Below are 16,030 nucleotides of genomic sequence, written 5' to 3'. Positions count from 1 at the left end.
GAGGCCCATTTCTCAGGACTAAGTACATTATCTTCCAGGAATACAGTGCCTGGTGATGATGCAGTGCTCACATACTTTGGGCATGTTGTTAGGAAAGGCCATCCCTGAGAAAGGTGGAGGGCCAGCGAGAGAGAGGAAGCTCCTCAGGGAGGTGGAATGACAGGGAGATTACTCCTCAAGTACTGACAGAAAAGATGAGGACACGGTTCAGATTTGTTGTTCATAAGGTCGCCATACCATGGCATCTAACAGCTATCTAGAAAGTTACATCACGTGGAGAAGCAGAGAGCTGCAGATGGAGGTTCTGAGTTGGGCTGGACAATTAATTGAAAGAAGCTCAGCAGTGCTGGAAAAGGGGTGTGTGAGCCTCATTCCCCACCCCGTCCACACCCCCGCCCCGCCCACAAGCTCTCTGGAAAGGAAGGCTGCCAACAAACTGTGCTGGGAGAGAGGCGGGACTTGGTACTGGACCTTGTTAGCTGGGACCTTAACCCTCTCAGATCACCTAAGAGCAGACAGGCTTCCAGCCATGCTGGCCGCGCTGGGCTCCCTGGCTGCTGCCCTCTGGGCTGGGCTCCATCTCCGGACTCTCCTGCTAGGCACCTTCGTCTTTCTGTTCTTTGTTGATTTCCTCAAAAGACGCCGCCCAAAAAACTACCCACCCGGCCCTCCGAGGCTGCCTTTCTTTGGCAATTTCTTTCAGCTGGACTTTCAACAGCCCTCTTGGGGCATACAGAAGGTAAGCGTGGCCAAGATTACTGTACACAAGGTATTCAGGAACTAAGTGGGAAAGCAGGGGCCCACTCCATAGAGTTGTTATGAGTTGATCTGACCCTAAGGCATTGAGTTTGGGAACTCTGGTTGGCATAGTTCATAGAGATTAGGCTGCTGTTCCAAAGATCAAATTCACTGGAATCCAGTAGTGGCCGTGTGTGAGAAAGATGAGCAATCTCCTCCCAAGCGATTTCTATAGTCTTGGAAACCCACTAAAGGGTCGGCTATGAGTCAGGGCTCCACAGCAGAGACTTTGACCTTTATGTCTTCTTGAAGGTGTTCCTGCTGGTGCAGTCCACAGGGAATTGCATCGCTAATCAAACTTCTCTAGTGGTTCGAATCCACCAGGGGCTCCTCAGGAGAATCTCACTGGAGGATTGCTATGAGTCGGGTCAGACTCCACAGCAATAACTGAATGAGAGTGTAATGTCTTTTTGCTGACTTGACCTTGATGGCATTATGCAAATATACTCTTTGCCACTGATTATTTTATTTGTTCTGAAAATTACTTTATTTGATAGGGCAGGGTTCAGATCTATTCTCTATAGGGTACCATGTGTTATTATGATATGGACTCTATGGCTCTAACAACTTCCAATATGGCAACTCTGCCTGCCTTGCTGTTTTGCCTGGTGTATGCTTTATCTGTGTGTGTGTGTGTGTGTGTGTGTGTTTGTGTGTGTGTGTGTGTTCAATTAAGGGATTCTGAATTATGGAGGACAGGATAGTGATGGGGAACTATAAAATAGCAATAATCAAGTCTGCATACAGTAACAAAGTCTTTTCTTCCACAATTCCTACCAAACTGGGGAAGTTTTACTATGAAAATAAAAAATCCAAAACCTACACCTCTTACCAATCACAGCTCTTATCTGGATGAGCTTCTGCCCTAAAATAAAGCAGTGAGTCTGTATGAAATGTACCATCACCTCCCTCTCACTGACACACTGACAGATGCCAGTCTCCTGTACGTTGAGACAAGAAATCAGTGCAGTGGTGTCTGTTCTCATAGTCAGTTCTTTGCCTGCCATCCTGTGTACCTTGCACATTGGGACTTTGTGGTTTGTTTTTTGGATGTGTTTATTTCTGAATTATTATTTTTCCCCATTTCAAAAACATCTAATTCCCTTAAAAAGGAATTCAGTGTGTCTTAATAACCAAATCTCTATTCCCAACTTTGCTCCAGCTCCTGTTTTTGTTGTTATATGTGCCATTGAGTCGCTTGCGACTCATAACGACCCTATGTACAAGAGCTCTAAACGCCGTTCTATTCTGTGCCAACCTAGCCATCTCAAATGCACTCATTCCCACCACTCCAGTCACAGAATCAATCCATCTCATTGAAGGTCTTCCTATCCTTCACCGCCCCTCCACTCTGCCAAACATGATGTCCCTCTCCAAGAACCAGTCCCTCCTTGCAACATGGTCAGAGTATGTCCATTAATAAACATTTTGTTTTTTTGTTTCTATAATGATTCTGTGTATAAACTTTTCCTTAGCTTTTTATAAAACTGACCTTACACCATTATAGTCTTTTGTGACGTATGTCACCCAGCAATGTTTATTCTAGGTTCATCCATGCAGTACAGTATTTCACAAATTCTTGAGAGTTTTCTAGTGATGTCTAATACTCCATTGTGGGAACACAATATAATTCCTTTAGCCATTGGGTCATCGATATACACTTCAGTTGTTTCAACATGGTCGTGTGTGTGCCAATTTCTGTCACAGCTCCCATCTCATCCTCACTAACTCTGCTGTCCTTTAAGCCCCAGAGTTGTAAGTACTGTGTCAGTTCATCTTTTTGAGGTTCTTTCTCTCTTTAGCTGACATGTAAGTATTCAACTAGAGCTTATTGTTTTTCAGTTTGTGAACAAATATGGAAACATGGTTAGCATGGACATTGGACTCTTAAATACCATTACAGTAACTGGATTGCCCTTAATAAAAGAAGTCCTCACAAACCCAGACCATGGTGTGGTGAATCGTCCTTTGAGTCCTTTACGCAAACATATGTTTAAGAAACATGGTAAGTTTCATAACTAATGTAACACTTCTCTGATGCTGTTTTAGGCTCTTAAAAGTGTCTTTATGCCTATAATTCTTAACACCTAGAAAACCAGCTCATAAAATTGATGCTGCTGGAGGGAGCATAATTTCTGTTTCTGAATTTTAAGCATCTGCAGTGAAGATTGGGCACTGGGAGCCCTAATGCCAGGGATTAGGATTTGAAACTATTTCCCAATTCCAGACTTCTTCCCACCGAGAAATGGTCATGGATCTGCTGCTTACTACTTCCTTATTCTGCCTCGAGCTCTTTACGCTTCATCCTTAAGGACCTGACAGTCAAGTAATCTCCAGTCTTTCAATCTGTCATAACCCAAGAAGCATCAATACAGGCTGTCATGAATATTTTATATCATTGTTATGAAGTAGATGTAAACATTTAAAAATTGACATGAAAACCTCTAATTCATTTCTTTATCACATCACTCTCTTTTCAGATGCTTCCCAATTCTGATTTTAAATAGTTCATCTATTCAATGCATTTATGAATTGCTTGATATGCTAAGTACTAAACCAGGCACAAAGAATACAATTATGAATAGACAAAAAAACCCCAAAAAACAACCCTGTCTATATGTAATGTCCATTCTTTCAGGGAAAGGCATATTACTAACTGGTTCCAATTAAAAGTAAACAATGTTATAAAAATAAGAGCAATACAGACTTAGGAGGGGCATTGTATCTAGTATTGTGTTAAGAGAACTGGCTTGAATCAGGCGCACCTTACTCTTTATACTGACTTTGTTGCTCTTTAGCACTTTGAAGAGGTCTTTGACAGCAGGTTTTTCCCAATACCACATGGCTTTTGGTTTCTTGACAGCTAGTACCATGAATATTAATTATAGATCTCATGAGATAAATCATTAGCAGTTACAATCTTTTCTCCATCCGTCATGATTGTGCCTATCAGCCCAGTGGTGAGGATTTATATTTCTTTGATGTTGAGATTTAACCCATATTGAAGGCTGTAGTCTTTGATCTTCATTGAGTGCTTTAAGTCATCTACACTTTATGCAAGCAAGTTTGTATCATGTGTATAACAAGGGTTGTCAATGAGTTTTTCCATTATCCTGATACCATTTTCTTCTTGATAAAGTCAAACTTCTGAAATTATTTGTTCAGCATACAGATTGACTAAGCAAACAGATTAAGAGTCAATTTCAGGAATTATATGTACACTTGGGCAAGAGAAATGATGACAGAGATGAGACCAGATTGTTGGCAATAAGGATGCACAACTTCAAGATAACCAGCAGCAAATACAGGAAGATAAAATGAGCTCGAAATCCCACTGAGTGGATGACTGAAAATACTTGACGAAGAACAAAGTGTTTAGTTTGGACTGGTGTGAAATTACACAGAGAACATCACAAATTCAACATTGGAGATGCTGATTTAAAAATGGGTCAAGCTGGCAAAGTCAAGAAGATTAAATATAGATAGATATATAGATAGATAAACATATATATAAATATTATATATATGTATATATAAATTGTGTGTGTGTGTGTGTGTGTGTGTGTGTGTGTAAAATCCCAAATAGAGAAAGGCCAGGTAGTCAAAAATACATCCATATTTTATTCAGAGCATCTGTTTTAATTATCCTAAATATGTACTTAAGGAATAATTCTTACATTTCTTAATAGGAAATACGAAATTTAAGTTGGACAAAGCACAGGAATAAGTCTAGGAAATCATGTCATGTTATTTCTTTGACTAAACCTTTTCAAACTTGTTATAAAGGAGATAGATGTCATTATTATGAAATCAATGAGCCAATCTTTCTTTTTTCCTTTCTATCACTTCTGCTCCACCTTCCTTACCACTCTATTTCTTACTTTATTGAGAAAATTGACGCATCAGCAGAAAACTTCTGTAAGCTTTCTCCACCAAATTTACATAAAACTATCTACTAGTAACTACAGTCCAGGAACCTTGGTGGTCTAACCAATAAGGAGTTGTGCCACTAAGTCAAAGACCAGACCTCTCTGGCAGTTTAAATCCACCAGCACCTCTGAAGGAGAAAGATGGGAAGTCTCTTCCTGTGCAATTTTCAGTCTCAAAAACTCAGTGGAGGCCTACTTCACAGCTGTGAGTTGACTGCTTTGTTGTTTTTTTAAAAAGTACAACCCCTCTTTCTTCAGTTGCCGCTAAGGTGCTCGGTCCTTCCGAGGAAGCTAAGGCCGCGTTAGGGTGAGGCCCTCACTTCATCCGGCGACTAGCACCGCGTCCGGCAGCCTTCCGCCTAGTACCACAGCACTATGGCCTCCGTCTCTGAGCTCGCCTGCATCTACTCGGCCCTCATCCTGCACGACGATGAGGTGACAGTCACGGAGGATAAAATCAATGCCCTCATTAAGGCAGCCGGTGTCAACGTTGAACCTTTCTGGCCTGGGCTGTTTGCAAAGGCCCTGTCAAATGTCAACATTGGGAGCCTCATCTGCAATGTGGGTGCTGGTGGACCTGCCCCAGCGGCCGGGGCTGCACCAGCTGGAGGACCTGCTCCCACGACTGCTGCTGCTCCAGTTGAGGAGAAGAAAGTGGAAGCAAAGAAAGAAGAATCTGAAGAGTCTGATGATGACATGGGATTTGGTCTTTTTGACTAAACTCCTTTTGTAACATGTTCAATAAAAAATCCTGAACTCTTCAGTGCTGTTGAAAAAAAAAAAAAAGTACAACCCATATTTTAATACTCTTCTTTTATACCCATTGATACAGATGAACTTTCCACACGCATATGAAGCAATTAAAAATATTATAGCCTGAATCAAGCACACTACAGTCTTCAGGCACACCACAGACTTTAAAGGGATATCCTTGTTCTTTTAAAGAGAGCAACTTTGCGTAAGCCAATATGTGAATTTAATTTCCTCATCCCCACTTTCATGAGTGTTAAGTGTGGATCCAAGTAGAATGTAATCTTTGACAGCTTTAATCTTTTATCCATTTCTCATAATGTTGCCTATTGGTTCACTTGTGAAGCTTTTGTTGTTGGAAGCAGCATTGACTTCCTAAATCATAGGCCTCTGGAAACTCTATGAACTTTGAGAAATGACAATAGTTATAGAAAGGCTTCAGGTCTTTTGTTCATAGGGTTACCATGAGATATGCTCAACTCCACAACAATCAACAATAACAACAATATATTACATAAGCCAGGTGCCTCTCTTATTCTTTGAGGATAGATCCTTATGCCTTCTTTAGGCTGGCATGGGGAAGGATGTTTAATCTATGGAGAAATTAAACTAGAAAGACTCCAAATTAAATGATACAGCCTTCCTAACATCCCCACACTGTAAAGAAAATGCTCCATTTAGAAATCAGAATGCTTTAGTAAAAATGTGTGCTTTAAACACACACACACACACACACACACACACACACCCCAATATGTACATGAATAATTGAATGAAAAATTAATTTTTTTGTGTGTAAACTTGAGCTCAGCTTGGAAGGAGGAGTGGCATCGACTTCCCTAATAGCTTGCCTCTGGAGACCCTAAGAACCTGGAGAGAAGATGAAAGGCACCCAAGCGTCGAGGACCCTCCTTCATAGGGTCGCTATGCAACTCGATGGCACTTAACAACAACAACAAACTTGAGCTCAGATTGTTATTGTTGTTATGTGCCATCCAGTCGCCTGTAACTCATAGCAGCCCTGTGTACAACAGCCCTAAACCCTGCTGTATCCTGTGCCAATCTCTGACACACCTTCCCCCAACCCCAGTCATTGAATCAATCCATCTTATCAAGGGTCTTCCTCTCTTGTGCTGTCCCTTTACAAGGATTGGAACCTCCTTTCAGTATGTCCAAAGTAAGTCAAACAAAGCTTCAGAATCTTGCTTCCAAGGAGCAGCCTGGTTTCACCCTCTAGGGATATTAAAGCTAATGCTAAATGGATCTTGGTTGAAAGCACGGAGTACCAGAGGAATGTCTATCTGTGTTTCATTGACCATGCAAAGGCATTTGACTGCATGGACCACAACAAACTGTGGTTAACTCTGAGAAGAATGGGAATCCCAAAATACTTGATCATGTCTATGAGAAGCCTATATTTGGACCAGGAGGCATTTGTCAGTATAGAGCCGGGAAACATTGCATGGTTCAAAATTGGAAAGGGTGTACGCCAAGGATGTATCCTATCTCCATACCATTTCAATCTATATGCAGAACAGACTATCCAGGAGACTGGGATCTATTAGGAGGAATGTGGCATCTGGGTTGGAAGAAGACTCATAAAAAATCTTCATTATGCAGATGACACAACCCTGCTTACTGAAACTGAGGAGAATCTGGAAGGCTTGCTCCTGAAAGTCAAGGATGCAGTCTTTAATATGAATTGGAGTTTAACATCAAGAAAACAAGGATCTCACCACTGGGCAGATTGGCAGCATTATTATAGATGGTGAAGAGATTGAGATTGTTAACGGCTTCAGTTTGCTTGGCGCCACAATTAACAATCTTGGTACCAGCAGCCAGGAAATTAAAAGATGAATTGCATTGGGAAAGTCTGCTGTGAGAGACCTCTCCAGAGTACCAAAGAGCAATGATGTCAGTCTGGAGACTAAGGTGTGTTTGATTCAGGGTATGAGCTCTGCAATCATTTGATATGTGTCTGAGAGCTGGACAATGACTAGGGATGATAGGAGAAGTGATGCCTTTGAGCTGTGGTGCTGGAGAAGAGTATTTAATATATCACGGACTAAGAGAACAAACAGGTTCATCCTGGAGAAGGTGAAACCAGGCCGTTCCTTGGAGTCAAGGATTCTGAAGCTTGGTCTGACCTACTTTGGACATGATCAGTCTCATTTGGAGAGATCAGTCCTTGCAGAAGAACTTCATGCTTGAGAGGGTGGAGGGAGAATGCAGGAGAGGAAGACCCTCTATGAGATAGATTAATCCTGTGACTGGGGTAATGGGGGCAAGTGTGTCGGAGACAATGATATTGACACAGGCAAGAGCATGGTTTAAGGATGTTGTACATAGAGATAGAGTTGCAATGAGTCACTTATGACTCTACAGCACATTACAACATCAACATTATTCAAATATATGCGCCAACAACTAACACCAAAGAGAAGGAGATTGAGGGTTTCTTCCAACTTTTGAACTATGACATGGGAGCTCCTCATGAGAGCTTCCTTATTAATAAATGAATTCCTAGTGGTTGACAAAAAACTGCTCTTAAACATACCAATGTTACTAATATCCTTGCAAATTTATCTTCTGTGTTTCATATTTCTCATCACTAAAATAGCAATAATTATATCTGCTCCATACAGATACTCTGCATACTAAACCATGTAATGCATGAAAACAGGTTGTAAAGTGTTGATTCTGCAAGCATTCAGCAAATTTTACCTATTTAATTAATTACTTTGGGATAATTTTTCTGAATAGACCTTAAGTGCTTAATTTCCTTTTCATGCCCCACAAGTGATAACACATCCACATATTATTTTTCAGACGAACACATTATAGAATCAGAACACATAAAACTGGTTTGTTTCTGTTTTTTCCCTCTAGGAGTGGTCATGTCCAGTGGTCAGGAGTGGAAGGAGCAAAGACGGTTTGCCCTGATGACACTCAGGAACTTTGGTTTAGGAAAGAAGAGCTTAGATGAACGCATTCAGGAGGAGGCCCATTATCTTGTTGAAGCGATACAAGAAGAGAAAGGTGAGTGTTTCCTGGGAAAGCTTCAGAAGCTTTAGGTTTGTTCATTCATGGAAGAAATCCTTTTTCAGTAACCAGGTTTCTCTCTTGTGGTTATCACTGTGCTAAGTGGTAAAGCTCTAACAGTGCACACCTAACTATAAACTTAGCCTTTATGGAATGAATCATAGAAAGATAGAAATTAAATACATTACTGAATTTAAACCCTGTCCATGAATATAACTCCACAAGCATTGTCTGAGTATTGCTGTGTGTCAGATTCTACTCAGGATGTTGTGACCAAAAGCCTCAAACAAATCAATCTGAGGACTCCTTCTCTCCCTTCCTCTGCCTCCAGGACAGCCTTTTGACCCTCACTTTAAGATCAACAATGCCGTTTCCAATATCATCTGCTCCGTTACCTTTGGGGAGCGCTTTGAGTACGATGATGCTCGGTTTCAGGAGCTGCTGAAGTTGATGGATGAAGTCACACATCTGGAAATTGGATTTTGCTGCATTGTAAGCAGTTATCTTTCCATAACTTTGTTAAAGACATTGGGGCTTCTGTGAATCTCTGAAAGTGTTGGGGCGTGCTCCCCAAAGGGGAAGTCCTGCGTGGTTTGTGCTCACAGACACACCGAAAAACTGATCTGGAGACAAACGAGAGAACATTAGTTTATTGAGACAGGGCACTTAAGGATGGAGAGGAGGAATGGGAGGGCAGCAGTTCAGTGGAGGCAAGCTGGAGAAATTAATGCTGAAGATGAGCAAAAGAAGCTGTGTTTTACTCCCCTACACACACAATCCCCGGTACGAAGCAAAATCAAGACTTACACAGACTAGTGGGGGAAATTGTAGCAGTGCACAAGCATTAAGGGAATAAACTTGGCACCTGCTTGCCCTCATTCTGAGAAGAAAACAGAAAAAAACCAAGTCTAATAAAGCTCAGCCAGTTTAGCATCAGTATAGCCATTGTTAGGTGTTCATAGGATATACCATACACTCCACCCTAATGCCCTATGTGGATCTCACAATCTCTTCACCAATCTTCTGTGATGTTCCTCCAGTCCAGTCTTTGGAAAGTTGCAGTAGTAGGCCACAATGATAGTAAACGCTACAGCAAAGTATAGCTCCGAAGCACAATAAGACCCTTCAAATTCCATTGTCTTTAGCTGAGGTGAATTACCACTGGAGTCCTATAGCTGGAAATATAGGGTGTGCTCTACACACCCAACAGTCTGATGTATTTATCTCTTCAAGGATTATAGCAGCCAAGCTAGCAAAACATTCCCTTCCACACTATGTGTGAAAAGACAAAGTAGTTATAGGCATCAGAAGGCAAGTCATATGCCGCAATCAAGCAGTAGTATTGGATCAGCTGAGGATAGTTCCTGGATAGTGTCTCTCCCCAGGTTTACAAATCAAATGTTTTGCCCTGTAAATTTTTCTGAGTTATTAACTCTAATATAATTTAAAGAGGAAGGAGCTCTTATACTCTGTAAATATAGGACCAGGGACCCCTGAGATGCGGTATCCTTCCTGGGATTATAGATGAGAGACCTAGGAGGAGTTGGCAAAAGCCACAGATATTTGCAAACCCTTTTCTTCTTTTTTCCCCTAATTTTAAGATCTTTATTCATTTTATTTCCTGGTGTAAATTTTTCTTTTTTAGAAAGAATTTTTATTGTGATTTTTTTTTTTTTTGGCAGTATGATTGTGTTTAATCATCCAGCAACATCAAGCCCGGCCCATTGTTTGCAAGTTTCTGCAAAAAACACAGCCTGCAATCATATGGGTCATTCCCCTGATGGGTCTGACTCTTTGTAGGACCTTCTACCACATTTTCTTACTGACCTCAAAAGACCATTGAGGAATTGGGGAACTTAGATACTAATGGAGCTGTTAATATTATATTAACATTATAGATTTATATTACTGGGTGAGAATTTATGACTGTTTTTTTTGTTTGTTGTTTTTAAATTTTTTTTATTATTAAATTTTATTAGTTTTAATGAACATTTACAGGGATTTTGGGTTTTCATTCCTTCATTGCTGCACCATTCTCTCTACCCTCCTCCCCAGTTTGTTCTTCTTCCCCACCATCCGAATGTCTGTTTTAATTATCCAGTTGCCACAGTGCTTGTCAAAGTCAGTTCTGATTAATCTCCTTTGTCGGTGTGTCCTTTGCCATTCCCTATTACTCCTCCCTGAGAGAGAGTTCACCCTGATTCATAAGGAAAAGGGGATGGCGTATTCTCTTAGCTACTTCCTGCTGAAAAGGGATGCTGTGGGTTTCAGGGTGAAGATCTTCTCTCACTACTCTAAAGGGCCCCTTTGGCAGTAGGAAACACATAGACTATTATGGAGATTGATTTTGGAATTTAGATGCACTCTTATTGATTGTGCTTGGCCGTACATGTTCATATCCTTGAAGATGTATCATGGGGGTGTTGCAACCTAGAAGACACAAATTTGACTAACAAGTTATAAGTACATGAGTCAAAAATTATGGAAAAGTAAAAGAAAGGATTCTTTCATTGTTTTACAAACCCTCCCCCAGGTCCCCTCCACCATGCAGCCCTCGCTCTAGTCTCCTGTGATGACAGAAATACCCAGTTACATCTCTCTTTTAAACGGTTCTCTCCCTCCTCTGTTTCAGTGCAGTATACATTATTGAACCCATCTTACTCAGTCTCTCTCCAACCCCAAGGACAGTCCCATTCTACAACAGTGGCATCATGTAATATTTGTCCTTTTGTGACTGGGATATTTCACTCAGCATAATGTTCTCCAGAGTCAACCATTTTGAATAATATTGCATGAGTTCCTTGTTTTTTAATGCAGCATAGTATTCCATTGTGCGAATATACCACAGCTTCTCTAGCCATTCGTTTGTTGATGGGCACTTAGGTTGTTTCCAACTCCTTGCTATTGTGAACAAAGCTGCAATAAACATGGGTGTGCATATATCTGCTTGGATGTCAGCTATGGTCTCTTCAGGGTATATTCCCAGTAGTGGAATTGCTGGGTCAAATGGTATCTCTATTTGCAACTTTTTGAGAAAGCGCCATACTGCTTTCCACAAGGGTTGCACCATTTTACACTCCCACCAACAGTGAATCAGGGTTCCAGTTTCTCCACAACCTCGCCAACATTTGTTGCTTGATGTGACTATGTTGACCTAAGGCTTCTGATTAGAAAGGTGTTATTTGTGTGTGTGTGTGTGTGTGTGTGTGTGTGTGTGTGATTTAAGGGAAGTATACAGAAAACTTGGATTTCCACTCTTTCATTGTTGCACATTTTCCTCCATATCCCGCACGCCTGTCTGCTTTCCTCTTAAAAATGTTCATTCAAAATGAAAAAAAAAATTCATTCATTTTTTTGGTTGCAATATTACCTCCTCCCCCATCCCAGTCCACTTTGCTATGCATCTCTTATTCTGCACTGTTGTCATGCAAACAATGCCTAAAAATATATTTCTTTTAAACAGTTATTTCCCTCATCTGTTCGAATTCAGTGCTCATTATTGATCACCTCTTTTCTCAGTTTCCCCCGAACCCCATGTCAGTCCTGCTCTACAACAGTGGCATTATGCAGTATTTGTTCTTTTGTGACTGAGATATTTCACTCAGCATAATGTCCTCCAGGTCACCCATTTTGTATAATATTTTATTTGTTCTTTTTTTTTTAGCATTGCATAGTAGTCCATTGTGTGAATATTTCACAGCTTCTCTATCTTTTCATTTGTTGATGGACCTCTGGGTTGCTTCCATCTCTTGTGAACAAGTCAGCAATAAACATAAGTGTGCATATGTATATCTGCTTGGGTGGCAGCTCTGGTTTCTTTGGGATATATTTCCAGTAGTGCAATTACTGGGTCAAATAGTATTTCTATTTCCAGCTTTTCTGAGAAAAGACCATACTACCCTCCAAGATGATTGCACCATTTTACACTCCCACCAACAGTGAATAATTGTTCCAATTTGTCCACAACCTTGACAGCATTTGTTGTTTGCTGTTCTGTCGAACGTTGCTATTGTTACTGGAGTGAGATGATATCTCATAGTTGTTTTAATTTGCATCTCTTTTAGAGCTATGGATTTTGAAAATTTCTTTATGTGTTTGTTTGCCATCTGAATGTCTTCTTTGGAGAAGTGTCTGTTCATGTCCTGTGCCCATTTTGCAACTGGATTGCTTACCTTTATCTTATTGAGGTGCTGGAGTATTCTATAAATTTTAGATATAAGTCCCTTATCAGACATGTCATTACCAAATAACTTTTCCCAGTTTATGTTGTTGTTGTTGTTGTTGTTATGTGTCATTGAGTCACCTGGAACTCATAGCAACCCAATGTACAGCAGCCCTAAACCTTGTTCTATCCCTTTCCAATCTTATTGGCTCTGACACTCCTATCTCCATCACCCCGTGACTGAATCAATCCATCTCATCGAGACTCTTCCTCTTCTGTGCTGTCCCTCCACCCTCCCAAGCATGATGTCCCTCTCCAAGGACTGATCATGTCTTGCAACATATCTAAAGTATGTCAGACAAAGCTTCAGAACCCTTGCTTCCGAGGAGTCTGTAGCTTTCCTTTTTACCATATTAGAGAAGGGTTTTTTATATGTATAATAGGGATTTGATTTTTTGAAGGTCCCATTCATCTATTTTATTCTCTCCTGGTTGTAGATTTTTCAGGATGCTTGGAAGATTATTGATGTTGTGGATTAGGGATTCTAGAGTTCTTCCAAGCTTTTCTTGGATGAAGTTTATAGTCCTTGGCTTTACTCCCACATCCTTGGTCCACCTTGAATTGGTTTTTGTGTACGGTGTGAGGTGTGGGTCTTGCTTGAGGTTTCAACAGATAGTTTTCCAATTTTGACAACACAATTTGTTAAAGAGGTTGTCCTTTCCCCACTTAACTGATTTCATCTCCTTGTCAAAAATTAGTTGATCATAGGTAGATGAGCTGATATCTGGGTTCTCAATTCTATTCCACTAATATGTGTGTCTGTTACAGACACTATCTTGACTACCATCGCTGTGTAGTAGGATTTGAGATCAGAGATCAGTGAGATGCCTCTCTTGTCTTGTTTCTCTTTTTTAAGGAGTACTTTGCTTATTTGGGACCTCTTTCCATTTCTAATTAAATTGAAAATTGCCCTTTCATCTCATTGAAAAATTTATTTATTTATTTGACATTTGTATTGGGATTGCATTGAATTTCTAGATTGCCTTTGGTAGAACTGTCATTTTCACAATATAGAGTCTTCCTATCCAAGAGCATGGTACATTTTTCCATTTCTTCAGGTCTCTTCTTGTTTCTTGTAGTAATGTTTTGTAATTTTCTTTGAATAGGTCTTTCATGTTTCTAGTTAGATTTCCTCCCAAGTATTTAATATTGTGGTTAACTATTGTAAAGAATATTGTTTTTCTTAGCTCTACTTCTGTATTCTCTTTGTCGCTGTAGAGAAATCCAACTGATTTTTGTTTGTTGATCTTGTATCCTACCATTTTGCTGAATTGGTCAACTGTGTCCAGTAGTTTTCTTGCTGAGTCTTTAGGGTTTTTTAAGTATACTGTCATGTCATCTGCAAATAGAGATAATTTGACTTCCTCTTTCCCAATTTGTATACCTCTTATTTCCTTCTCTTATCTGATTGCTATCACTGACTTCCTATACAATATTGAATAGGAGAAGTGATAGTGGGTATACTTGCCTAGTTCCTATTCTCAAAGGGAATGCCTTTAATTTCTCTCCATTGAAAATTATGTTGGCTCTTGGGTTTGCATATATATTTTTACTCTATTGAGGACATTATCCTCTATTACTATTTTGTTTAACATTTTAATCAGGAAACGGTGTTAGATTTTTGTCAAAGGCCTTTTCTACATTAATTGATAGGACCACGTGGTTTATGTTCTTTGTTAATGTGATGACTTACACTGATTGTTTTTCTTGTGTTGAACCGTCATCCATGCATTCCTGTTATGAATCCCACTGGGTCATGGTGATTTTTTTTTATGTACTGTTGGATTCTATTGGCCAGGAATTTATTGAGGATTTTTGCATTTATGTTCATGAGAGATACTGGCCAATAGTTTTCTATTTTAGTGGTGTCTTTACCTGACTTTGGTATCAAGGATATTTGTTTGCTTCATAGAATTTAGTCTGGGAAAATTCTGTCTTTTTACTATTATCTGAAATACTTTATATAGACTTGGTGACAATACTTCTCTGAATGTTTGATAAAATTAACTTGTAAAATCATTTGGTCCAGGGCTTTTAATTTTTTGGAAGTTATTTTATTACCTGTTCAATTTCTTCTTTTGTAATGGGTCTATTCAGGTTTTTAAATTTTGGTCTGTGTCAGTTTAGGTAGGCTGTGAGTTTCTAAGTATTTGTTCATTTCCTCTAGGTTTAATTATAGTGTTTCATAATATTATTAACCTTCTTATTTTAGCTGGTTCAGTTGTAGCATTGCCCTTTTCATTTCTTATTTGGATTATTTATGTCTTTTTCTTTGTTAGTTTTGCTAGTTGTTTCTCAATTTTATTTACCTTTTTGAGCAACCAGATCCTGGTCTTGTTGATGGTTTCAATTGTTGTTGTTTTTTTTTTTTCTACTTCATTTATTTCTGTCCTAATTGTTATAATTTCAGTGTTTAGAGGATGTTAGGTTTTCTTGCTGCTCTTTTGTTTTTCTGTTCTTTTCCATTGTTGGAGATGTTGGATTAAAGAATCAATGAGTATTTTTACCCCTTTTGATGTGTTTGCTTCTTACTATAAATTGACCTGTAATTACTGCTTTGACTGTTCTCCAGAGGTTTTAGTAAGTTGTATTTTCATTGTTATTTGTTTGAAGAAACTTTGTAATTTCATTTTTTATTTCTTCTAGTACTCACTCATGTTTAAGGAAGGTATTGTACAGCTTCCAAATGCATGAGTGTGTTTTTGGTTGTTTTTTTTTAATCTTTTATCCTCTCATTACTACTTTATAATTTTGTACCATGGTGGCCTGAGAAGATGATGCTTTGTATTATTTCTATGCTTTCAATTTATTGATGCCCTCAATTTGTTGTGGCCTAAAATGTGATCTATTCTGGAGAATGTACCATGTACTTGTAGAAGAAGGTATACTACACTTTCTTGGGGTACATTAGCCTGTATATATTTATTACATCGAGTTGGTTTATTGAGTGTTTTAATTTTTCAGCATCTTTTTTTAGTTTCTTTTTAGTAGGTCTATCTTTTCTTGAGAATAGTGTATTGAAATTGACCCAACAGTGTGTGGAAACTGCAGAACAATATCATTGATTTCACATGCAAGGAAGATTCTACTGAAGATTATCCAAAAATGACTGGAATAGCACATCAGCAGAGAACTTCCAGAAATCCAGGCTGGGTTTAGAAGGGGTCATGGTACTAGGGATATTGTAGCTGTTGTTAGATGGATCTTAGCTGAAAGCAGGGAATACCAGAAGAATGTCTATCTGTGTTTCATTGATTATGCACAGGCTTTTGACTGCATGGATCATAAC

The 16,030-nt window shown here is 39.4% G+C and overlaps 1 protein-coding gene across 1 annotated transcript in view; it reads left to right on the top strand.

The window, feature by feature from the left end:
* Positions 1-529: 529 nt before the first annotated feature.
* LOC102856088 (cytochrome P450 2J2-like) overlaps positions 530-16,030 on the top strand; it is a 40,700-nt gene continuing 25,199 nt past the window's right edge. Inside the window, exons 1-4 of the mRNA XM_006879743.1 lie at positions 530-739; positions 2,641-2,803; positions 8,367-8,516; positions 8,851-9,011. Of these exons, the coding sequence (XP_006879805.1) occupies positions 530-739; positions 2,641-2,803; positions 8,367-8,516; positions 8,851-9,011 (684 nt within the window). The remainder of the gene's footprint in view (positions 740-2,640; positions 2,804-8,366; positions 8,517-8,850; positions 9,012-16,030) is intronic.

The sequence above is a fragment of the Elephantulus edwardii genome, unplaced genomic scaffold (assembly GCF_000299155.1).
Source record: "Elephantulus edwardii isolate Elephantulus edwardi_28Jun2011 unplaced genomic scaffold, EleEdw1.0 scaffold00005, whole genome shotgun sequence".
NCBI classification, from domain to species: domain Eukaryota; kingdom Metazoa; phylum Chordata; class Mammalia; order Macroscelidea; family Macroscelididae; genus Elephantulus; species Elephantulus edwardii.
The sequence above is the reverse complement of the archived record's forward strand: the minus strand, read 5'-3'. Positions and strand labels throughout refer to the sequence as shown.